Source organism: Xyrauchen texanus, chromosome 44, assembly GCF_025860055.1.
Source record: "Xyrauchen texanus isolate HMW12.3.18 chromosome 44, RBS_HiC_50CHRs, whole genome shotgun sequence".
Lineage (NCBI taxonomy): Eukaryota > Metazoa > Chordata > Actinopteri > Cypriniformes > Catostomidae > Xyrauchen > Xyrauchen texanus.
Window position 1 is genome coordinate 24876071 of NC_068319.1, and position 27432 is coordinate 24903502.

General features: G+C 40.2%; 1 protein-coding gene across 2 annotated transcripts in view; it reads left to right on the forward strand.

The window, feature by feature from the left end:
* sh2d3ca (SH2 domain containing 3Ca) overlaps window positions 1–27432 on the forward strand; it is a 68720-nt gene that overhangs the window by 17566 nt on the left and 23722 nt on the right. The window contains exon 1 of one of the 2 annotated variants that reach the window (XM_052117705.1): window positions 7614–7939. The exons of the other annotated variant lie outside the window; for it this stretch is intronic. Coding sequence (XP_051973665.1) covers window positions 7859–7939 — 81 coding nt within the window. The 5' untranslated portion in view covers window positions 7614–7858. Of the gene's footprint in view, window positions 1–7613; window positions 7940–27432 lie in introns of those variants that run through there. 2 annotated transcript variants of the gene reach the window in all.

The following is a 27432-nucleotide window of genomic DNA, read 5'->3' on the forward strand; positions in this document are numbered from 1 at the left end:
GCACAAGACCCAGTTTTACATTTGACATCAAGTGGAAACCCAACACAGTTTGCTTATTATACAAAGGTAAACCAAATTGTCCTTAGAATCAGACATTGAATATTTAATCATTTAAGAACTGTATAGGCCCAACAATATGCTAAAGTGTTAACAGTACTGAACAATTGACAAATAATCACAAATTTTGGTTTCTAAATTACTCCTGAATTTTGATGGTTTCATGCTCTCAGCAGCCAATCATTCACAGCACAAAACACATTGTGATCAACCATGTTTATCCTCACTGCATTTTACCCTTCATAGTTTTGTACATGGTTTTCGAGGATGTGGGCATGTCACCCAACCTGACCATGTTGGCATCTGTCTAATTTGGCTTAGCAAGTTACTGATGAATAGGGTTGGAAATCGAGAACCAGTTCTTTCTCACAACCTCACAAAATACCGGAATCGGATGATCTTCTTGACTTTCGGTTTCGTTAACAGTTCCCCTGTGTGAATGTTTCCGCTGATGCGGCTAAAAATACTCCAGAACTGTAATTAACAATACACAAACACAAAAACTGTGTCCAGAAGTGTATTTCAACAGCAGCGTTGCTCTCTACTGGGTCAAAAGCGTAAAATACACAAACAAATGACTCTTATGTGTCAGCTCTGTTGAATCTACAGTGCAAAACAGACAGCACTTCAGGAATGGTCTGATTCCCGAAAGAACGATTTAGATGAGCCGTTTCTGTTGAATCTACAGCATGAAACATACAGCGAATCCGGTCTAGTCTGGTATAGTATTAATCTTACACCGATGTGTAAGTTATCAATGTCCAACTCGAAATCATATAATAACCGTTGAAGTCTTACAAGCTTGAAGTACAACATTAGACAACAGATCACAGTCTAAACAGTCTCTGGAACTGGTACCATTATGTCATGTGACTTTAGACCTCTGAGACTTTAATCAAGCAGTGCAGTTACTAACTGGTTGTTCATATTAGAGGTCTATAACCTAGGACCCAGAACCCAGGACTTCAGGTCTGGAAATTTTACTAAAAGCCAATTATGCGGGAGAGAGAGACACATGACTGACATGTCCGTAAACTATCTCTCTCTCCCGCACGATCCTCTGCATTCGATCTTTTAGTGGTGCTTTCCTATGCCTAAGTTGCCGCCACAATGTAGAGTGTTGTAGACACTTAACAGGGCGTTGCCAAAAGGTGCTCTGAATAGTTTTTAGGTTGTTAGAATGTTCTGCGTTATCGTTAGGGCATTGCTAGGTTCTTATGTTGTTCTGGGTGGTTACTAGGTGGTTGCTCAGTGTACCAAGCTCATGTTAAAAACTTTTCCAAAATGATATTACTCGTGGCAGTTCCAAAGTGAAATGTTTACTGTGTGGCACTAAAATAGGGTGACCAGACCACCCCGTTTTCCGGGGTCAGTCCTGGTTTTTGACAGTCTTTCCCTGACTGAAGCTGTCCCCGGAAATGTCCCTGTTTTTACGTTCAAAACAGTTCACAATAAAGCCCCTATTGAAGGCTACCAGCAACAAGGCTAATCGTGTGCTGTTGATTTTGACCAACAGAGGGAGCTGCTTGCTATTGCAGCATTAAGTCATTTGTCTCCCTTTACTGATAACTTGTTTGCACCAGTTTTGCCTTTAAGAACTGGACCAGGGAGCAAGCACAATTGAAAATAATCTATCAAAATAATTAAAAAAGAAACAAATCAGCTTCGAGGAGAGGCACATACTTGCTATGGTATAATAAAGAAGTTATATTGTTATGTATTATATGAAATTAATGCATTTAAAATATGAATATGACATTAATAACATGGACAAATAAATGAAATGTATAAAATATTATTTTCAGTAAATGTAAGTTAGCACATTACAGCATAGATTACATTGCGCCTTGTTGGGAAACAAGTGACTGAAATGAAGCATCATAATGCATAAGAGTTGATCAAAATCAACCAGAGTCCCCTAAAAACACCACATACCTGCCCATTTCCTAGTAAAAAAATCTTGAACCCCCAGCCCTCTTCTCAACATCTCCTCAAAAGCCGCCACCAGCCCCATCTCCACACACCACTCCGGAAATTAGGGAGCCCCATCTGACTTCCATCCCCTTAAAATAATCTGCCAAGCATAACAGTGGTCAGGTTTTTATGTGTTTAACCCCACATTTATGACCGTACCATCGCCCAGAATACGGAGTCTGGGGCAAAATTTAATTTGAGTGTGCAAAACATCACATATGACACTCTGAACCTTCAACCAAAACTCTTGGATCTTAACACACCCCCAAAAAAACATGGGTTTTGTCTCCATCTTCTGATTGGCATTGCCAGCAGGTGGGTGTGCCTTTAAGACCAAGCCTATACAATCAAGAGGGGGTCCAATAGAATCTATGTCAAATCTTGAATTGCATAAGGTGAACCTGTGCATCTCTATATGCAGACTTGACATTTTTTAGAATCCTATCCCACACTCCCTCCACCAATACCAAGTTTAAATCTTTCTCCCATAATCTCTTAAGAGATGTTGAAGTTCCGTCCCCCAGACTCTGAATTAGCAGGGAGTAATACACTGATGCCTCATGACCTTTTCCAATAGCAGTAATCACCTCTCCTAGAGTATCTGCTGCTTCAGGGGGGTGTATGATACTCCCAAAAAGAATACAGAGCTAATGGTGCAGCTGTAAATACCTATAGAATTGAGATCTGGGAATCCCAAAATGTTGAACCAAATTTTCAAAAGATCTCAATACTCTGTTCTCATATAGGTCACCGAGTGTAGTAACCCCCCACACAATCCAGTCTGACCAGGAGAAAGGGGACTTAGTAATACATAATTTAGGGTTCAGCCATATGCTTGAGGCAACATTTAAATAAATGTCTGAATGAAACAATCTGGACACTTTTGTCCATACCGAGTGCAAATGCAAGATAACGGGGTGTAACTTAACCTCTCCGGTTAGTTTGATAGAAAGGCTTTGCAATGGCGAAATAGGGGTAAGAACTTCCTTTTCAATACAAAACCAGGGAGGGGCTCTCTCAGGTGGAAGCGACCAATGAGCCAAATGTCAGAGACCAGTATGTTTTATTTGCTACTTTCTCTGTTGTTCAGCAAAATACACCTGAAACATACATTTCACCCATTAATCACACACATGCTCAATGTCAGCAGCACATCAGTTCTCAGGATATCGGACACCTCTGAAAGATGTGATTCACAGTTCAGTGTACTGTTGACTCAATATCTGTTAAGAGCAGCTCATTGGACTGTTGACCCGAGAGCTATTGCGACCCGAGCATTCAGTCCAATTTGTGAACTAGTTGGAGCAGATAATTGCAAAGAAGTGTTAAAAACTATTCTAGGATCATATTGCTCCCAGTTATTGGCTCATTTTGATTCAGAGTGTCAGGCACATCTGAGAGACAGGTTAAGATAGAGTAACTTGTGGATCAGTGTTTTCGCGAGTTGCGAACTGTTTCAAACGATTCAGATTGATTTGATGAACTACCTTCCACCACCCTTGGAAAATCATCCTCCTTTCTTGCTAATAGTTCCAGGACCAAACAGAACGATAAGGGGGAAAGAGGTCACCCCTGCCAGGTGCCCCTATCCAGAGTAAAATAATCTGAAATGAATCCAGTTTGTACTGCCACTACCAGTTGTTTATTTAGTAACTTAATCCATCCCATAAAAGTTTTCCCGAACCCATATATTTCCAAAATCTTAAAAATGTAATCCCATTCTACCATATCAAATGCCTTTTCGGCGACAAGTGAGATGGAAACGACCAGATTCGGATTATTCGCCACTGACCGCATGATATTGCTGAAATGCCTGGTGTTCCAAAAAGAGCTGAGTCCCCAAATAAACCCTACCTGATCTATATTTCTAAGAGATTTCATAAAATTTGTAACAATATTTTTACGTCTAGTTGGATGTAGACAGCGGGGACAGGGCCGGGCTGGAATGACGTACACCCTGTCCCCAATCAGCCTGATGGGGCACGCGAGGGATAAAGGCAGCCGGTGACGACAGTTCGAGAGAGAGAGAATTTTGTGCAGCTGCCCTGTATGTGTTTGTTTGTGTCTTTTTATTTAATTAAATATGTTCTATTATTAAGCCGGTTCTCGCCTTCTCCTTTCTCTTAACCCCCTTACACTGGATCAGGGAAATTGGACAGTAAATCTTACACATGGATCTTTGTCCTTTTTAAGAATCAGAATGATCCGGGCTTGTGTCATGGTTGGAGTACTGTCACATAAGATCTAAAAAATTCAGCGGCAAAGCCATCTGGCCTCGAAGCCTTGCCTGTAGGCAAGGCCTTAATTACCTCGACAAGCTCCTCCAAGTTTATCTCAGAATCAAGAGAATTCTTTGCTCAGTCGTCAGTTTAGGGAGTTCTAATGGTTCTACAAAGTTCCTAATATCTTCATCAGTAGACGAAGACGTGGAACTATAAATATCAAGATAAAATTCTTTAAAAGCATTATTAATATCAATGGCCGAGGTAAATATTTCCCCACCAGCAGTTTTCACTGAGGGAATGGTAGAAAAACTCTCTCTGCTTTATGTATCTAGCCAAAAGCTTTCCTGCTGTGTCCCCAACTCAAAGTATGACTGTTTGTCCCTGAATAACTAAAACTCTACCTGTATCGCCTAAAAAGTCATGCTCTATAGTAAACGTATTTGGAAGACAGCATTGGGTGAGAAACAACTAATAATCTGTCATTGTAGTCAAGATTTGTGTGAAAGTGAATAAAAGTAATTGTCGTTTTAGCGCCTCTAGTGTTCATTTCATCGGAAAACAGAAGAGAAACGTGCAACGAGGCACGTAAAAATTATTTTGCACAAATGTAGGTATAGTAAAGTGATTCTATGAGACCCGGTTGCTAGAGTTAGTGGTTTGTTCAAATTTCCAACCCTGTCATTAATTTGTCATAATTGAATCAAGCGTATGATTAATAGCCATAGTGATCCAGCCAATCAAGACCCTCTCTGCAACATGGACACAGTTGTTACACGTGCATAAACCAATATTTAGAAAGATACAGTGATATAGAACCAGCTGGAGAAAGATTTGGGTGGAGATCGCTCTCTATTTCGCCACCCCCTTGTTTATCAGCATGGAAATGCAAACAGAAGTGCCAATTATTCCTTTAAATCAAATCAATACACAGCTCTGAATTGATTAGCCCAGTAAATTGACTTCACTTTACTCGCTAACATGCTTCCATGGTCTTGTATTACTGCAACAGATCAAACTAAATGACCAATCTGCTCGATCAGCAAAATAGTCCTGACTTGGGCTGGAGCCATACCACATGCCAAACTACAATACCCAGAATTCTAAAGAGGACAAGCTCATTTATATTAATGGAATGGGGAGGTGAGGTTTTTGGGCCCTGTAGGCAGATGGAGGTTTAGAAAGAACACCCTCACCCCCGCCCCTTCCACCTTCCTCATTATCAGTGCACTCACAGAGCCTACGCTCCTCTCTATTGTACTACTGCACCCTGCCTGCAGGACTCTCACTGTGTAATTAATATTTAACTGGGAGAGAGAGACACAGAGAGAGTTTGAATGAAGAAGTGAGGAGGGGTTGTGAAGGAAAAACCACAATCAGCCTAGATACAGAACAGCATGAGGCAAAGTGACAGAAAACAAGAAAATGAGAGGGAACATAGGGAAATAGGTGAAAGAGAGGTTTAAAAAGTTAGGAAAAGTTACTCTTAGGAATGAAAAAGATTTTATATCTCAGTTGTTCATCTAGAGTTATAGAAGATATATTAACAATGTCTAAAACTGTGCTCAGATTTGCCAAGAAACATACATTTGCACTCAAACATCAGAGATTTTACAGTAATTTGAACTCCCAATATTTCTCATTAATTTCTTCCAAGACCAAACTATTATTAACTATTATTAAAAGTTTTTCTATGCATATTAAACTGGGAAAGAAGAAAGTATTTTAACATTTACTGTGAAATAACACCCAACCCCTTTAAATGGACTATGGAATGAAGAAGTATGGAATGCAAGTGAATTATAGAAGTAATTTCCTCTCTCAAAAATATGTTTTCGTGCATACATGTATGCACGTGTGTATTACCATGTGTGTGTCATGTGAATTTCCTCATTATATGTGGTGTAGGAGCACCAAATCCTTAATAACACATGACGTTAACCCATTCCCCGTATTTATAACACATGCTAAATTTCCCTCTTTAAGAGCTTCAACTTGACATTCATCCTCCTTTTGTCTCAAGCTGATCAGCGTTGAACATGAAATTAACATGTTCTCAGAAGAATAGCTGAATATCCACAAAAGCATCTGTGAGATTTCTTTACAGAATTGGTCTCATCTAATTACCTCTTTTTCATTGTGTGGCTTCCATAGAATTCACTGTAAGCTTTATCATTAGGTAAGCTTATCACAGACACACATACACACATATATACTGTAAACGCAAACATGATATCAAAGATGGCGATGTTCATGTTAACAGATAGCCACTTTGAATTCTGTCGGTTAATAAAGTGCAAAACACATAATTTGTATCATGCAACTCATACCATAAAACTGAAACGACTAGCTCTATGGAAGACAGCGGATGGATCTTCTGATAATTCAGAAAAACACTAGACACGCAAGAGTACAGTGCAGCCTGGCTCTCACATTATATGACCAGACAGACAACTAGTTGTCCAGTGTAGTATTAATCACACAGCACGGGTTTGCCAAAAATATGATTTTGTGTCCTGAAAATGTACGGGTGTCAGTTTATTTATAGAATGCGGCTTTAAATAACCAAACTAAATAACTATATTCTGCTGCAGTGTGAACTTGGCCATTTTGGGGTGAACTGTACCTTTAAGGGTGTTGTTGTAAAAGCTTTGAGTTGGTTGCCTTAGCGAGGCATCCATTCTGATGTCACAATGAACCCCATGGAGCAAACACCCCACCCTAGATTGCTGCGCTGAAGTCAACATCATTTAACAGGAGTGGGTGTGTGTGATATAAGTGTGTGTATATGGGTAGTGTGCTATATTCTAAAGGACTGAGGCTCATTAGCAGGTTTTTGCCATTTTCCTAGAAAACATAATTCTATTTCCAAGCACAACTCAGACTCGAACTAGCTCATGCATGCATAGTCCTACTACTTGTGTAAAAATTAACAGATATGTGTGCCTGGATTTAATTGTTTTACTGCATGTGTGACTTGAGAGTGGGAATGTGTTTGTGTGTGTGGGTGTGTATGGACTCTTTTCCCTGACAGCCCCCTCCCACTTCTACTTTTCTTTTACGCTCTTACAAATCGTAAAAAAGAGAAAATTCCTTTGAGTAGGTGCTGAATACATGCGCCACATACCACTGTATCTCTCTTTCTCTCTCACTCTCCCCCCAGCATTGTTTGGAGCCCTGGAGGAGGGGGTGGGTGGGGTCTTGGTGCCTGCAAGCATCTCTCTCTTTCTACATCCCTCCCTCTCCCCCTCTGTCCCTCCCCCCACCCACCACTTTCATCCAAGAGCGATGAGGTAATCCCTGCCAGCGCTGTGAAGCATAGCATGCTCTAGAGTGAGAGTGAGAGGTAGCAGGACAGAGCAAGAGGGATACATTGAGAGTCTGAGAGGGAAAGAGAGATAACAAGACATTGAGAGGAAGAGAGAGAGAGAGAGAGAGGAAGCCGGTGCAGATCTGGGATGACACTGGCTCCAGCAGAACAACGATAGCACTAATCACTTGCGGCGGTGGCTTGTGTGCTGGTGTACACGCGGGGATAGGGGCATGACCCGGTGCTTCTAGTGGACTCCAGGGGTGGAAGAGCCGAAGAGAGGAGGACAGGAGCCATGACGGAACGATGCAGCCTTTGGAGTGCCCTGTCAGCCGCTGCCTGTTGTTTCTACAGGGGCTCATTCATGCAGGTGCAGGTAAGAGGGGGCTGCCTGAGTGCATGCAGCTACAGATTCTGTGCATGCAAACACTGTGTAATGTGGAAGAAAAGGTGTGGATCTGGGTTACATCATCTCTCAGGAGTTCTTGGGCGAAAAGTGAAGGTAGATGCATGTCAGATCGGCAGGGTGTGTGGTGTATGCAAGCGTACATATGGATTCTAGTGCTTTCCTCCAGGGCATCTGCTTATAAGGAAGGGTGCCCCTCAAGGCTATGTGTTTGGCCCGTTGCAATTGTGCACCAACAACTGTGTAATTCCAGCAGTGTGAGCAATGATATCACTGCACAGAGCATGTGGGTGTGTATGTGTATGGGCACCAACTAGGCTGAGCTCACTTTGGCTCAGCTGTAACACTAGTGCTGATGATGCACAGTTGGATGAGCAGGCAGGCAGGACTCTGTTGTCACCCTATGGTTAATTGGTGGATTGGAATGGGGCTCAGGAAACAGAATCCAAAGACAGAGAGCAAAGTAGCTCTGGAGGTCATGCTTTGTATCTGAAAGTGAAGATACAGTATATTGTTTCATGTATGGCTCAAAGTAATAAAAAAAACCTTGCATTACACTGTCAAGGCCTGATACATGATCCCAATATGACACAGGATTTGAGTGGAAAAGCATGAGAGAGAGAATGGGTGTTGTCTAATCATCCTCAACATTGAAGCCAACTTGGACTGGAGAACAGCAATGTTATTTTGGCTGTGTTGAGTTTGGGTGGTGCACTATAGAATTAGGGACAATACTTTTTCCTCATCTCTCTCTCTATCGGTTAGGATTATCACGCTCTGTTTTTTTTTTTTGTTTTGTTTAGTTTTTAGTTTATTTGCTGGTCCATTCAGTTCTGATAAGAACAGGAGTTGTTTACACTTTTTAAGTGTTTGTATTCTTCTATTTGCCAAGTGACCTACTCTATCACTACTACACACCCTTAAAGCACCATAAATGCATAGCTGGAAGAAGATGGTTTAAATGTTGTGAAATATTGACATTTTAGCATATGAGGTTATAGGCAGGTTAGAGTAGTTCTAACCCATAGCCCTAACCCTTAGGTTAAGATAACCCTAACCCTCTTGTAAGTTAACCATAATCCTCTGTATACCTCAAATGGGGGTGCTTTCATGTTTACTGTTATCAACTGCATTCAGGTTAGACACGTAGCTAGTACAAGTCCAGCTCAGCGTGCAACATACACATAGTCCACACTTATATCACAATTTGATATACTAAGAATGAAATGGAACTATTTACACTATCCATGTAGGGGCCAAAAGGGTCTATTTAGTGTCTTTAATGATGTATGTGTTTGTCCCGTTGGCCACCTGAGCTCAGAGAGGCACCAGGAGAGATGATGGTGTCTCAGCTGCATATTGATAATGGCCTTTCTGGCTTGATATTAAAATGAAGAAACAGAACATGGAGATATACTTTTTGTATGTAGATTTCAGTCAGGCATATTGACCTGGTCTGTACCTTTACATTAATCACAGATATTATGCTTTACAGGTTATGGAATTTACAAGAGAGATTGCTGGATTTTATAGTTGTGTTTGTTTTACCTTAGACCTGAGTTTGAGTCCAGAGATCCAATTTGGATCCTGAAGACCAGTGTATGCAGTTCTCACATTGATCCCAGATGTGCTCCTGCCAATACTGATGTTATTTTGCTTTTGGTGCCAATCCATCAGTCTCATTACCATTATAGATGTGCAGTCTTTATTTTAATTGGGCTAGGGTGCTGTGCATTTGTTAGGGATCAACCCCAAATCCCCCATCTGCCTCTCGCAGTTGAACTTTGATTGTTTCAGTCTTTCCTAATCCCCCCTACCCCCCGTTTCTCTGCCGGATGGCAGTTCAGCAATCTTTTCGTCTGTGACCCCACTTGCATTTGTGGTTATGCCAGTTTTAACCCCAGGGGTTGGGAATCGTATTTACAAAGGGAGTCTAAAACTAATACCCTACTACTATTAACACAGATTCCAGACACATTAAGGCTATTGTGACTGTCTGATTTGGTGGGTCGTCACTCTAAGCTGGTGGGTGAATCGGCAAATTCCACCCTCACGTCTCTTCCTCCCAGTCAGTGCAAAAAATATATTAATTTTATATTTAAATATTCAGGGGTACAACCCTCCTCCCCTTCCTCTGGCTTTCTTCTTCTCTTCTTCTTGTTTTTTTCTTTCTGTACTCTCCAAATCCTTCCCCAGGGCTGCCACGACTTAGCAGCTGTTAAACAGAAAAGTTCAAGAGTAAATCTGGATGTTACTGAATGTGAGGATAACCTAATTACACAGGGCTGTTTTCTCTCCTAATGAACGCCATGCAGATTTGGAGTGCTGGGGTTTTATATCCCTCCCCCTAAAGTGCTTTTATACAGAGTTCTCTTCATCCGTCACTCCCCTGCAAGATTACATTTGGAGAGCAGGGTTTTGATGAATGTGGCTGAACTAGAAGCCCCTCGGAGTCTGGATTAGTTTTTTATTCATATTGTTTATACTTATCAGTCTAATGATGTTTGTTCTGCTTTGCTGCTTTACACAAATGAAAATGCTGAAATTGTCAAAACAATCTTACTTTAGACACAGAAAATCTGCAAAAGTTGGATGTTGTAGTAAATCTTAGTGATCCTGAAATATGGAAGGATAGTTATCCTGAAGTTCACAGGATGGTCTATTTCAGTGTTTTCCAATCCTGGTCCTAGAGTACCCTTAACTTTTGGATGTCTCTCTTATTTGACACACCCAAGACAGGTCATGGATCCACAACTAATAAGCTGATTGGTTAAATCAGTTGTGTTATTCAGATTTTCCAGGACAAGGACTGGGAAAAACTAGTCTATTTGATCTTGCAGTTTATAGTCTTCAAATTGCTTCAGCAAATGGTTACTTTCTCTTTCATCTTTGTTAGCTTAATATCCAGGAATTGGTTTCTTTTCTAAGAAGAAAATCAATGCGGTTGAGACTACAGTGGCTTATCCTGACCCTGTTAGTGTACTGTTAATAAAAATATGGGCTGGTTGTATGCTATTTTAGATTTGTTTTACATACGTTTTAGTGGAACAGAAATGAATTAATGAGAGGGTTTTTGTATTTTCTGAACAGAGATCAGAGGGAGAAGATTTTTCTGGCTGTCCGTTAGCAGTCTTTTATGCTCTCATCCTTTTTAGAGAGTGGTGAGATCACAGGTAGACAATGAGACGCTTACAGCTAATCTCCATCCAGATTTTACTGCACACTGCCTCTCTTCCTTCCATTCCTCTACTCATCCTCTCCTCTTCTTCCAAGACAATAACACCATCAATCCAAAAGATCAATATGATTTGTTGTTTTATCTAAATAGGAAGTAGCTGTGACTTAGGCGTCCACTATACTTCACTGACAGCACATTATCAACACCACCAGGAATTAATTTCCTCTGAAAAGGTAGGCCGACTTGTCCTATAGTTTCGGTCCCTCAAAAGGTCTGTTGAGCAGATGGGTGTGGACTGGAGAAAAGGGGGCTGGGTGCTAGAGTAAGCTGGAGTCAGGTCTCTTATGTATGCCCACCTGACCTTAAGTCTAGCTTAACCTCCATGGTCAATATGCAGAGGGACACCCTTTTCTAGTTCACTAATAAAAAGGGTGCATGCATATTTGTGAGGAGGCTTCTCAGTAGACATCCCAAGGAATATAATATAGCTTCTCTTTTAACCTTCATTAGACAGCGAGGAACCTTGTCATTACTCACTGGTTTTGGGCACAAGAGATGGGACCACTTTAAGGCCATCAGTAGGGCCAATTCAATGGTAAATGCTTTGCACTTATATAGCACTTTTTTTAACCTTAGATGTTACCAAAGCGCTTTACACTGTGTCCCATTCACACACACACTCATACACCAATGGAGGCAGAGCTGCCATGTAAGGTGGTAGCAATGGGAGAAACTTGGGGTTCAGTGTCTTCCAAGGACACTTCCGCATGTGTAGTCGGGAATCGAACTGCCAACCCTACGATTTGGACCGGTTGAATCGATAATGCATTCAGGATACACTTGAACATAGATGAGGGTTTAAGACATGGCCTGTCCTTTTTACCTTGCTGTCTTTTTTTACCCAAGTCATTTTAAAACTGTTGTGTAAGTGGCCTTATCTGAATTTGAAAACATGGTGTATATGCAACTTGGTTTCGTGCTTTATCTGTGCACAAGGTTTAGTGAAGTATCTATTGATCTTTAATGTTTTGTTTGAGATGTTATATCTAATTGCCTGTTTTTGTGGCATATCAAAAATGGTTGTACTGTGTATATTTCGCATGGATCAGACATAGGAGATACCTGGTTTGTGGTTAGAAAAGTGTGCAGATAATTAAATTGGAATTGCAGCAGAAAATGGCATAGCTGGAATCTTTTAAGCTTCTTTAGACTGTTGTGTTGGGTGGATTGGATTAGTTATAGACTCGTGTAGAGCATGTAATCTCTAGTTTTGCATTGTATATTACATTTATTTAACCCAGTTTTGCTAGGATTGCACAGGGCAGGGGGCTCTAGTCGTATTTATTGGCCAATATTGGCAGAGGACTTCTGTGAGAAGCAGAAAGGAATGAGGGCATGAAGATCCAGAGGTGTGGACCATAGATTTTTCCTTGGAGCTCTTGGAAGGAATCATATTCATACACTACGCCCCTAGAGCAATTACAGAAATACAATAATGACATCATATGCTTGGTGGATTAGAAGAAAGTGCAGGCAAGAAAACAGAAAAAGGGAAGTTGACATTGCAGTGGGAGATTGCTGGCTAATATCTAGTGTGTGTGGTATGGTTTAGCACATGCTGAGCAGGGATAGTGTACATCTAGTCGGAGATTTGCCAAGTGGCAATAAACACACACATGCACAAACATGCAGTCTGGTGTGTGTTTATCGGTGTATGAGGGAGTTCCCTAGCACTCTCCATCTTTACTCTGCTTCCCCCACTCCAGGAGGAGTGCATCAACATCTGCGACATCGCCATGGTGACAGCCTCACGCTCCAGGACAACCCTTATGTGCAGCCTTATTCCAACCCCCATCAGAGACGCACTGATTAGCTTGCTCCAGTCACCATGTGACTGTGTAAATGTGTGTGTAATGAATGTGTGAACACAGTTAAGCCTGCTTGTGCAGACATATACTTATTTGCATGTGTGTGTGTGTGTGTGTGTGTGTGTGTGTGTGTGTGTGTGTGTGCACGCACACCTGAGCTGTATGGACAAACCCCCGGGTGCTACACTTCCTTTCATCCTATTATAAACTCCCATTAGCACTTCATTCTAGTGTTTGTCTGAAGTATCATTGAGCCAGGACAGTTTTAACTGTGTACCACTATAATGCAACAACCCTGCCTGTGAGGCCATGAGTTGCCCGCCAAAGCATGCCCCACCCCAGCTGCACTAAATCCAGCTCCACACATGAATGAAAGTGAGAGCTCAGCGCTCCGCTACAGTCTGCACTGTCAGCCAATGGCATGCACCGCTGTGGAGCTCTTCAGAAGAGATGACATCATCTCCAGCCAATTGCGACAAAGCTTAAGGGTTGACTGCTGCAGGCTCAACAATGCAATGAGATATACAGAGAGAGAGAGAGAGACACTGAGGTGAACAGGAAGTGAGATAGAGAGAAAAAGCACCTATGTAAGAGGAAGCGAGTTACGATACCCTTCCTTTCATTGCAAACACCAGATATGATGTTGAAATGACCTCAAAGTCATTCTGGGTGCTAAAAGGGGTGCATGACAGGACGACAAAAGGGCAGGTGTGTGTATCTGACAGTGATATCTCTCTGTGATATGCCAGCTGGCATTATGAGGCAGATCTTTTTCCTAATGTGTGTGTATATGTGTTCTACCCTATTGGGGTGATACATATTTGCCCTGATGTTGATGACTAGGCTGTATGTTTAAAATATCCCAAAATCCTGCGAGTGTGGTTCACTAGTTGGATGAAAGAATAAACATGGCATCTGATAGAGCAGGTGAGAGCAGCAATTAGTTTATATGTCCTTATGTTGCAAGAAATAAGCTATGTAGTATCTAAATATTGGCTAGGTTATGTCTAAAGCTAACTTTAAATATTATAAGATCATTTTGGATATGACATTATGGTGCCTTGGAACCAGCATCCTTACAAGGTGCCATAATATGCAAATCGCTCCCTGTGAAGTAATTGACTGACTGGACAGGGAGGCATCAAGACAGCTGCCTAAGCATTGAGACGCAGCCATACTCCGCACATGTATGAAAATGGAGACTCTAATGCTTGGCCAGTGTATTTCAAGTGCTCTTGTGTTCTTGCATAACTATGGCTGTAACAAACCTGCAGGCAATAAAGTTTCCTTAAAGGTGTAGTATGTAAGATTCAGAAACCCTTGTTATTAATGACACCTGTGGCAGTTAAGTGAACTGCAGCAGCTACCTGTTGCTCGTTCTCATGCTCATGCACACACTCCATAGGGACGCGAGCCAGCATAGGCCAAAACAGTGATATAAAGTACAAAGAGTGCGTTACAAGCCGTTCACACATTGTCAAAAAAAGGAAATTGTGAAAATGTTTACATATTGCATCTTTAAAATGTCTGTGCCATTAAACCATGTTATTGTCAGTTAACAAGCTCTACAACATTTATAAGCTCTAACTTGCTCACCATATTTCACCATGGCAGTAGTTGACCAGAAAGAGAAAATTCTGTTTATGCTACTGGCTGCTATAGCGCCCCTTGTGGTACGAAGCGAATGCAACAGATATATGTGTTGTGTTATGAATTGCATTCGGACTGATTTCGGGTCATAATCACACATTAAATTGTGCTTGCGTAGTTAGAAGCTTCTACATTCATGTACTTGCATCATACATCGTGTACATGGTGTCCTTAGCTTTGCTAGATTCCAGAGACAAGCAATTTGTCTGTCCACAATGATTGTGAAATTGCTGCGCGACGTGACACAATCTCAGCCAATCAAAAGTTATGCGATGTTTGATGCATAGTTATAAGGAGCAGGATTTTGTACCAATGAGATTTCACAGAGAGCGGGGCAAAAAGAGAAACAAAGCATCAAAATCTCCTGTCCTGTCGCAGATGGTTAGGACAAAAAGTTAGCTTTATTCCTTACAGCTTTATTGCATTATGCCTGTTTAAGACATTGTGTTACTGAATGCGAGTTGTGCTTATCTGTAATGTCAGGACATCAATAGGTCATCAGTGTTTGTATAGGTGTTTTTATAATGTGCTTAGTGTGTATGGACAGTTTTAAAACATCAGTGACAGCTATGCTACTCTTTAACCAAATGCCCTTCTGAGGGCTGATGGTGTGTGACTATGTGTATGTGTATTGATCAGAGCGGGTGGTGCATGAGTATACATCAATTCTCATGAGTCTCTCTTAAAATTCATTATTGCAAAAGTTCAGTTGAAGGAATATTTTGGGTTCTATTCAAGCTGAACTCAATCAGCAGCATGTGTGGCATAATATTGTTTACCAGCAAAAATCTGGGTTACAGTAAGGCAATTACAATGGAAGTGAATGGGGACCAATCAGTAAACGTTAAAATACTCACTGTTTCAAATATGTCTTTACAAGACATAAACAATATATGTTAACATGATTTTAGTGTGACAAATTCACTTACTAACCTTTTTTGTGTAAAATTATATCCAATTTTACCACTTCATTTCCATGATGACATAACGTATTAAACCCTTAAACCTTAGACAACCATAAAAACAGTTTAAACAACTTATTAGCTCAAATAACACACCAGTTTTAACACAAGAATATATTTATATAGATTTATAAAATTATAAGCTCCACATTTCAGCCTTTAAACCTTCCAAAAATGAGCCCTATTCACTTCCATTGTAAGTGCCTCACTGTAACCTTGGTTTTTGCTATCATAGGTTAGAGTAGACACTGTTAGTAACCCCTACAAAAAATGACATTAAATCATGCTTTGGGTGGACCTATTTGTTTACGACACAATGTTATGATTATACATTTGAAAAATGTTGCCATTTATTTGCCTCCTTGTCCTCGTAATTAATCGCCTTTACAAACCAGTGTCTGATATGGGCAGCATTTAAAAGTCAAATGTATTTTAGCAAAAAATCAGAATTGGGCACTTTGGATTACAATGAAAATGGAGCCATAATCATATGCACACATCCATTCCACTTTAGCGTTCCATTAGCAAAGGTCATACAGTGATGCATGACCTTTGAACATCCTTGGAACATCTGAGGTTGTTACCCATCCTACAAACCACCAGAGGGAGCCCTCTCCCGAATACTGATCTTCACCCATTTCTTCACTGCTCATTTTCTGTTTACCACATGTATATATAGCCATGCAGTTCCACTGTTCATTGCAAATTATTGCCAGTTTACCCTGCCTTACTGAGCATTTTTCCATTGCCACTGCTTCTTGATTCATGTTATGACCATTGCCTGTTTTTCTGGATTTACTGCTTTTGGATTACCTTTTGTTTTGTTTGCCTGGTTGGACTGTCTATTTGGATTATCTACCTGCTTTATGACTATGTCTCTCTGCCTGCTATTTTGGAATGTTTGTTTGTGTCTGTTTAATAAACTTCCTGCACATGGATCCTAATACCGTCTCCATGGCCAGTTCGTTACACTCCTCCACTTCTGGTCATTTTTCATTTTTTTTATATTTATCTTCAGTCCTCCTCTCTGAAGGTCTGAGAGATGGATGATGCTTGTAAAGTGAAACTCATCTATTCCCTTGCATTGATCTTTCAGACCAACCTTTCACTTTGTGACAGCATGGCGATCTGTTCACGTGAATCAGAAACTGCGAAAACAATTGGACTGAGTTAAGCACTAAGAATTATTTCTGAATCAGTCTGCAAGAATCAAATGAGTTGGCCCATGTTCCCAGACCTTTTACTTTTATAACATAACTGATGCTCCCCAGAAGTGCTGCCCAAAGTTTTAATTGAATCTGGTGTCTTCATAATTTCAGCTGGTACAGTCTTCCAGGCTGTGTAATTAATCTACAGCTGACGTTTATTGATTAATCAATCAGACGTGTCTCTATATACTTTCGCCAACTCACCCCCACTGCAGTTTCCTCTGGGGCCATGCCTAGTGCGGAATTGTGGGTTCAGCTCTTTTTAACATAAAACAGCCCCTGGCTTTACTCTTTCACACTAGGCTAACGCACAGGGCTGCTTACAAACACAGACTTTACCATTTAGAGACATGATGCATTCGTAACAGTATCTTATGTGGTTATATTGATGTGCCTTATTAAATTGGCTCCTTATTGGTAGCTCTCTTGGCCCAACTCGCAGAGGTGATGCCGCAGATCGTAATGGTACATTGTGACAGTTCATTAATATTTACGTATGTGCAGTCTGGTCAGGCTACTGTCAGTGGTCCAAAATACCTATGTTTGGGAATTAAAATATTTACTGTTATTGCAACTGACTTGTTACCTCTGTTCAAAACTCAGTGAGCTGGCTTTTTGCCTATGGCATGCTGCTTTTGAGGCAGAATCCTAATCGAATTTGAACCTTGTAAATTACTGATTTTAAAAAACTCTACAGAAGCAACAACTTTGTGTCACACATATACTGTAAAGCTCTTCATGTTAAGCGCACTGGAGACTCGACTCACAATCTATTCAAATTACGTTTACCATTTGCATGTTGCTAAGCTAATGACACAATACTCTAAAAAGCAGGTCTGGGTATATATAGATTAACTGACAGATTTGATCAAATCTATTCTTATTTTGATAAGATTTCATTCGATTCTGATTCTGGTATATTTCATTTATAGTATCCATTTTGCTTACATCATCAAATGATCTCTGAGCAAATGCTGTAAATTAAACAGGGAACCTTGTAACTTGGTATATTGCGAAAATATATATCTAAAAAAAAATAATAATAAGAGGGTCCAAACTATGCAGTTCAATTGCTATTTAGTTAACAAATATAATAATGATCACAAAAAAAAAAAAAAAATCAATATTGGGATTGCTCAAATGAACGTTTATACGTTTAAAATATACACACACAAATACTGAGTAAAATAGTCACATTTTTATTATTTTAAACTATTTATAGGCCACTTTTGTATTTTATTCAGTTTTGAAAGACATACAATTATAATTATGATTAACATCAACAATATTTTTATTCACAATTGTTGTATTTTATTCTGTTTGGAACAGCATTCATGCCAGGAGTTAGCCTGAAGTATGATGCCTCTTGAAATTAACCAATTCAATCATTATGGATCCTCCAATTATTGTGTTTTTGCTACTCTTTGCAGTAATTCGAATCTTGGATGAGGCTCCTGCTGTTCTCATGATTTCAGCTTTGTAAAACTCATTAAATCATGGCATAAAGACGCTATCTGGCTAATGCAGATGCTGTGAATCTTGAGGTATTTATCTGCAGTGATATATCCTCTACATAGCTGTGATGAAAAATAAGTCATGTGTGTTTTCCTGTGGAACTTGCCCCCCTAGATGACAGCATATGTCTCAAATCATCTGAAACACACTCGCTCGGTGCTGCTCCCATAACACACAGAGACCAAACCACCCGTAGACCCCATATGCCCAGATTCCTCCTGCTGCCTTTCCTCCCTCTCTTTCTCGTTAGCCCAGAGAGAAGAGGGTGAACAGGATACTTCTCCTGCGCCTGTCAGAGTAACAAGGCCATGTGTCATAGAGACGCATTACAAACCTGCAGTAGCACACAAAAGATACACATACTGGTGTTGCCAGGTTTCAGTAAAAAATAACAAGCAACCTGGTCTGACAAAACGAGCCCAAAATTAATGACTTGCCTAGCCTACATAAACCTAAATATGCAACCTCAGTTTATTGTGCTTCCTATGGGGGTGTTAATGGATCAAGGAGAATTGCCTGATTTCATTGAGCTGATTTTTATATTATTATTAAACAAGATCGAATTGCTTCTTGTTGCAAAAAAATATTTAATAATATCCCTTTCCAATAATATTTAAAATATCTCTATACTAGTATAATAAGACTTTATAATTTTGTTTGGAGGCAAAGCACTAGCAAGCCCAAATCCATGATTATATTACAGTGTGATGACGCATTTAGGCCTTATTAACTTTATATTTTGTATATTTTTGTAACTACGTTTTAATTATTTAGTGTAAATTTATAACATAATACTTTGTATACTATCACCCTGGCATAAATGTAACAAATGTAGTCACCACCGCTGTAATGGGGTTTCTAATACAGCTGCTGAGTGAGTGACAGTAAATTTGGCATCTTTCTCGTTTCTGACTGCCATAATCCACGCTCTCTATTCTTTCCTCCTATAGAAAGTTGTGGAAACATAATAGTGAATTTTGTATTTGCTGTTGGTGTAAAGGGGAACGCAAATTTAATAATCCCATTCACCACTATGTAAGTTTATCTCACTATAGTTACCTTTGCGTTCCATTCCCGGCAATGTGAAAAGGGTCCATTAATGCAACTGACAACTGCATATTTATTTAGCCACTTGATAAAAAAAACAAGCTCAATGTTACTAAGTGGGCATGGTACTGTCATCCACACACAAACACAAACACACAGGTCCCTACTTTAAGAGTTGTGCTATGCGATATGTCATACTTGTAAAGTCAGTGGGCATGGCCGTAGACAATGAACCACAACGAAATAACACAAGACAAATCACACAGAAAGATAAAATAGAGGGAGAAACAAGGAGGGTGACAAGGTAGACAGATGCACATACTGAACTAATAACCAGGCAAACGAGTGGGCGGGGTTAAGAAACAAGACAAAGAACTGGCAGGAGAGCACATGTCAAGAGAACCAAAACAGAAGCAATGTGATCAACACACAAACAAAAGAAGTTAAGGATATCATGATCTTGACACGAGGAACTATTAACCAATCTGACTGAAGTGACAGGATCCTGACACACAGAAACTCCATAATGCAGCAAATTCAAGTCATTCCCAATGTTCTTGAGTCAAATTAGAGGTGTGGAAGCTAATTCATAATTGATGCTTCATTTTCAATCTCAACTGAATGATTACCTATGCATAGGAAATCATTCAAACCCCCAGGCTTGATAGACCACAAGAAGCGTTCATGGTATGCAGACAAACTTGAAGTGGAAAACCATAAACCAGTGGACTGGACCAGTGGAAGTAAAAACCATAAACCAGTGGACTGAAATTGTGTGGAGACCTAATTTTGCGGACAGAAAAGCTGGCTGACAAGTGTTGTCCTCATCCAACCTGCATTTCACTCCCATTTCCCACATCCAGACTGAATTCCCCTTCATTACCCCAAGACGCAGCTCATCTGACCTTGAGTCGCCCTAACAGAAGGGACAAAGCAGCATTTCAATGACAACAGCACACCCAGGTCTTTGGTCTGAGAGAGCTGAAGTCACAATGTTGGCACATGACATGTTGCCCTCTTTCTTCACCCACAGAAACAAACTCCATACTCCCTGTGTGACCCTTGGGTGAGCACAACAAAACAAATGTCTCCAGTGGCATGCAGCTGACTGATTGTGTTTGACAGGAAAGAAACTTTCTACAGGCATTTTCACACCTGGCTTGTTTGAAGCATCTTTTTTTTCAGAACCTGGTATGTTTTCTCCCTTAGTTTGGTTCGTTTAGGCAGATATTAACAATGCAATCGCACTCGGATCCTCACACAAACAATCGGTGGACGACCACATGGACGAGATAGTCTCGGTCCAATTGCAAATTAACTCTGGAGCAGTTCGCTTGTGGTGAGAATGTACCATGCGGCAACGTTTTGCATTACCATGACATAAAAAATACTCTACAATTTGTACCGGCTGACACATTGTTTATAGGGGTATCATTTTAACTGGTATATTGATTTATTAACTAAATCCTGGAGCAGCGCATAAACATTCTGACCAATGAAGGGACAGTTTGCTCACATGTGACCTTTAATAATACTGTTTCGGTCTGCTTTGAAATTTTACCTTCTTAAAGTGAACTGAACCAAGAAGAAACTGCAACATTGTAACAATTTTAGGCCCTTGTTTCATAACAAGTCAAATGAGCTACAGGTCTAAAAATGCCCTAAATCTCATACACTCACAAAACTGTCTGCTGTGGAGAGGAGGACTGGTTTAGATCTGCATTGCTCGACAAGAGAAACTGATCTGGGATCAGTAAAAGATTATGTTTTAGGGGGTCAGACATCACAGTGAGCATGCAAATCCATTCACAATGCAAAGCGCATCATTCCACATACATTTATAAAATGATTCTAGATTAATTCTCTCTGCAGTCTTAGCACTAACCATGTGCTCTAGTTCCTCAAGGTATTACAGGCCAGTGATTAAGCTCTTTGCTAGAAGAATAAAGATGAGAACTGTCTTACCCTCAGAGTTAATATATGCAGTGCTTATTTACAGTGAAATTACCTTTAGCTTTGCTGAGACTGTCTGAATTCATGGGGAACTGAAAGAGTAGTAAGCTCTGTGGTGAACTCTTACATAAAGTACCTTAAAATGCCTTTGAATGTAGGATTAAGTTTTGAACAAACCTAAAGGAATATTTCACCCCAAAAAGTAGCTTGACAAGCCCTGATCACTGCATGATTCATTGTATGGAAATAAGCATTGCAAATATTTGAATATTTGGCCCGGTTGCTAAGGAGGGTAGAGTCACATGGGGTAACCTCCTAGTGGTTGCTATAATGTGTGGTTCTCGCTCTCTGTGGGGTACGTGGTGAGTTGTGCGTGGATGCCGCGGAGAATAGCATGAAGCCTCCACACGCACTATGTCTCCGCAGTAATGCGCTCAACAAGCCACATGATAAGATGCGTGGATTGACGGTCTCAGATGCGGAGGCAACTGAGATTCATCTTACGCCACTCGGATTGAGGCGAGTCACTACACCACCACGAGGACTTAGAGCGAACTGGGAATTGGGCATTCCATTGAATTTTGCAATCTACAGTATATATATATATATGTAATGTTTTATTTTACTTGTATTAAAAAAATGTGTCCATGATGTATTAAATAGCATATAGCATAGTCTGCTCACCTTATTAATATTAAAAAGTAATTAAAATATGTTTTAATAAATAAAAAAAGAGTGCGGCCCTTAAGTCTAAAGGGATCCTGCCCTCTGGATCCCCAGCTTTCCAAAGTTGAGTACCCCTGCTCCAGAGGGTGTGATTGCGGGTGTGTGTTTGATAGAGAGACAGACAGACAGAGAGACAGTCTAAGCAAAACAATTTGGGATGTTGGAATGAAAACCAGTGATGACAGATAGGAGGATTTGGTGGAGTTGGGTGGTGTAGCGAAGCAGGGATATAGGGATGTTAAATAGAGGGATAAGGCAAAGTTGGTTATCTGTGAGATAAAGGCATGATAGGGGGTTTAAGATGGTTTAAGGTGGGGGACAACAACATCAGTGGACAACAACACCGCATGGGCAGCAGATGGACCACATTTTAAAATCAAGACCCCCTAGGTCAACCAGAGGGAAATGTCATAGGACTGTATGTGTGTTGCCGTGTACATGCAGATCTTATATTTAGTTGACTGGTCTCAAACCACAAACCTACAAAATATCATGCAAAACCAATTTATAATCTAAACGTCCTATTACCATTGTCCAATTAAGTTGTTGTGGCTCATCTTCATGTCTTGAGTCATTGTTCTAATGATTTAATGCTCAGTTGCTTTTTGAGAAAGCAGTCAGACTGCAATTCGGACCACAGCGCAAGTATTGCATTCTCAGCGTTGCATCGACGGGTGCTAAAGTGACCATTAGCTAAACATTTCTTCTACTGAGAGTTTTCTCTTTTATGTCAACTACTGTAACAGCAGAACTGTTTGAAGAGAATCTTGCTGAGCAATCTAGTTATTGCTCAAATGTCCATGCATTTATAGTAGGGCTATCAATCGATTAAAATACATTTTAATTGTCGATTTTAATCAAATGTATTACATGAGGTTCCAATTAATCTAATTAATTGCAAAAAATTGCATCCCCAGTGTGAGTTCTTTAACCCTTGTGCTGTGTTTAAATTATTTACTTTATTTGGTGTTCCGGTCAAAAATGACCGGCCTATTAAAAATGTGCTTATAAATCTCTCGTTATGCTATATTATCTCCAAATATTGGATTAGATCTTTTTGTCAATTTGTTGTCTTTCAATTAGAACAGGTTTTGTATTTCTTTTTGGAGCTTATTGATCATAGGCCTCATTCACCTGAGCTTATGAACTTTTGAGTGAAAAAAAAAACATTATTTCAGTTAAGACAACTCTCGGTGTAGTATAACATATATGTTTTTTTCTATATTCTGTATATGACATGGTTTGGGCTTGGTCTTAGTGACTAGATCTGCTCTACGCATGCTGCTGCTGCCTCTACTTGACATGAGTATATATGCTGCTGCTGTTGCATGGAGCCCATGCTGCTGCTGCTGCTGCTGCTGCTGACAGAGAAGTATGCTGCTTCTACTGAACAAACATAAAATCCTCCAAAACCACGTTAAAAGAAAATAAACAGAAAAGACAAGCAAATAAGGTGACCAAATGTCCCCACAATGAAAGTAAAACATGCAATACTCAAAGAGATTGTGCATGTACATGAGTATGTGTGTGTTCATTTTGGCACGCACGCTGTGTGTGTTAGTGTGCATGTGTTTATGTGCGTGTGCACAGATCTGAGGCCTTTATGTTTGCAAGCACACATGCACATATGTGAACACCAACATATAAGAAAGCATGTAATACAAGATTTGTGTGCGCTAGTGTGCGCTAGTGTGTGTGTGTGTGTGTGTGTGGTAATTTTGGATGGATTAATTGATGTTGGATGCAGTTCAGGTTAGGATAAAGTTAATCGCTGTGAAAAAGAAAGCATATAATACTCAAAAAAGTTTGTGTGTGTACTTGAGCATGTGTGTGTGTGTGTGTGTGTGTGTGTGTGTGGTAATGTTGGATGGATGAATGGATGTTGGATGCAGTTCAGGTTAGGATAAAGTTAATCGCTGTGAACAAGAAAGCATATAATACTCAAAAAGGTTTGTGTGTGTACTTGAGCATTTGTGTGTGTGTGTGCGCATGTGTGTATGTGTAAGTGCACATGTGTGTGTGTACAGGTGAAACTCGAAAAATTAGAATATCGTGCAAAAGTTCATTAATTTCAGTAATTCAACTTAAAAGGTAAAACTAATATATTATATAGACTCATTACAAGCAAAGTAAGATATTTCAAGCCTTTATTTGATATAATTTTGATGATTATGACTTACAGCTTATGAAAACCCCAAATTCAGAATCTCAGAAAATTAGAATATTACATGAAATCAATAAAAAAAAGGATTTTAAATACAGAAATGTCGGCCCTCTGAAAAGTATAATCATGCATATGTACTCAGTACTTGGTTTGGGCCCCTTTTGCATTAATTACTGCCTCAATAAGGCGTGGCATGGATGCTATCAGCCTGTGGCACTGCTGAGGTGTTATGGAAGACCAAGATGCTTCAATAGCGGCCTTCAGCTCTTCTGCATTGTTTGGTCTCATGTCTCTCATCTTTCTCTTGGCAATGCCCCATAGATTCTCTATGGGGTTCAGGTCTGGCGAGTTTGCTGGCCAATCAAGCACAGTAATACCATGGTCATTGAACCAGGTTTTGGTACTTTTGGCAGTGTGGGCAGGTGCCAAGTCCTGCTGGAAAATGAGGTCAGCATCTCCATAAAGCTTGTCTGCTGAAGGAAGCATGAAGTGCTCTAAAATGTCCCGGTAGACGGCTGTGTTGACTCTGGACTTAATAAAGCACAGTGGACCAACACCAGCCGATGACATGGCTCCCCAAACCAACACAGACTGTGGAAACTTCACACTGGACTTCAAGCATCTTGGATTGTGTGCCTCTCCATTCTTCCTCCAGACTCTGGGACCTTGGTTTCCAAATGAGATGCAAAATTTGCTCTCATCAGAAAAGAGGACTTTGGACCACTGAGCAACAGACCAGTTCTTTTTTTCTTTAGCCCAGGTAAGACGTTTGACATTTGAAGCCCATGTCCAGGACCCGTCTGTGTGTGGTGGCTCTTGATGCAGTAACTCCAGCCTCAGTCCACTCCTTGTGAAGCTCCCCACACATTTGAATGGCCTTTTCCTGACAATCCTCTCCAGGCTACGGTCATCCCTGCTGCTTGTGCACCTTTTTCTTCCACACTTTTCCCTTCCACTTAACTTTCTATTAATGTGCTTTGATACAGCACTTTGAGAACATCCAACTTCTTTTGCAATTACCTTTTGAGGCTTTCCCTCCTTGTGGAGGGTGTCAATGATGGTTTTCTGCACAACTGTCAGGTCAGCATTCTTCCCCATGATTGTGAATTCAACTGAACCAGACTGAGAGACAATTTAAAGGCTCAGGAACCCTTTTCAGGTGTTTAGCTGATTAGAGTGTGACACTTTGAGCCTACAATACTGAACCTTTTCCCAATATTCTAATTTTCTGAGATTCTGAATTTGGGGTTTTCATAAGCTGTAAGCCATAATCATCAAAATTATATCAAATAAAGGCTTGAAATATCTTACTTTGCTTGTAATAAGTCTATATAATATATTAGTTTCACCTTTTAAGTTGAATTACTGAAATTAATGAACTTTTGCACGATATTCTAATTTTTCGAGTTTCACCTGTATGTGTGCATGCACAGGACCGAGGCCTTCATGTTTGTAAGCACACAAGCACATATGTGAACATAAACATGATGAACATGCTCCTGAACATTTGTTTATGATCTCCCCCATTCATTTTCAATGGCCATTCAATTTGTGACTTTTTTCACTCAAAAACGGAGGTGCATAAGCTCAGGTCAATAAGGCCAACAATCAATAAGTACCAAAAAGAAATACAAAACCTGTGCTAATTGAAAGAAAACAAGTTGGCAAAAATATCTAATCTAATATTTGGTGATAATAAAACATAATGAGAGATTTATAAGAACATTTTATAGGCTGGTGATTTTTGACCTGGAACACCAAAAGTGTTATGAGGTGAAAGTCAGTGTCTTGCATCAGTTGCATTTCATTTTACTTGATGTCAGTGTCTCTACTCATAAATGCTGTATTTTTGGGACACTGTCAAGTTAAACCTAGTTTGAAACTCTTGAAATTCCTGCATTCTCCTGTGCTCTGTCCAGCTGTCTCTGTGCATGCACCATCTGTGGAAGACTGCAATGCCTGTTGCACTTGTTGGTTTGACGAGGCATGTTGCCTGTTCAGCTGGAGGCGCACTGACTGCCCCCTTCTGCCACAGATATGCAAAAACTTCAAAGTGATACATCAAGCCTGAATTAGGAACAGTTGTAATTATGGAATTTATGTATGGGTCGTGGCTTGAGTAATTAGGTAAAAATGTTAACCTGTTGTTTTTCATTTAATTAATCACTAAATGAACATGTTAAAACAACTGCCCAATTTATAGCTGTCTACTGAATAATAATAGAACAGCCATTGAAGGGAACTCTGCTGAGCACTGAAGTTTGCTATTGCCACAGTAAACGCAAAAACATGTTAAATATACACAGTGACGTGCGGTGATGTCTTAAAGAGGATAGGCACTGAGTTATGAAAGCCAGATTACCTGATTGTTTAATATAATAATACGTAATAACAGTGAACGTTACGCACAAGCGCAGCATATCAAGAAATGTACAAATCAGGATGTATATAGTGTGTACTCTCTCTCTCTCTCTCTCTCTCACACACACACACACACACGCGTAAACAGTGAACATTACGCACAAGTGCGGCATATCAAGAAATGTACAAATCAGGATGTATATCGTGTATTCTCTCTCTCTCTCTCTCTCTCTCTCTCTCTCACGCACGCACACACACACACACAAGCGCACAGCCACATAGCCAATCTTTTCTTACATACCAATCAGTTTGAAATGATCGGATAATTTTTGGGCCCTTTTGCTGTACTAGTCCATCTAAGGCTGGCGTAGACCTCCCTCTTGCAATTAACTCCTATTTGGAATTAAAATCGAGCTTGGAAAAATTTCTTAATTCCGTGATTACGGCTGGTGCTGTCATTTTGAATTTTGCGGGATTAGGCATGTACGCTAGCTGTGGTGTAATGACGTTAGCTACGCAAATGTCCAGGAATATCTTGATTTTAATTGGTCCATGTCTGATACGTAACGGAGATGATTACGGGCATAACATATTTACGTCAAAAGGCACAGCAGATTTGTGCTTTTTGCCGTACGTGTTAAAGAATACAGGATCGAAGTGCGCATGCGCAACATGGGTTTTCCGCTTGTCGTCTGCAATGAATGGATCGTAAAAGCACTGCTTATTCTACCATTTGTTTTTAGTTGATTATGCGTAACTGCTACATTTGTCATCATAACGTCTAAACAATTGGAATAACACACATATTGCATATATAAATCACAAGAATAA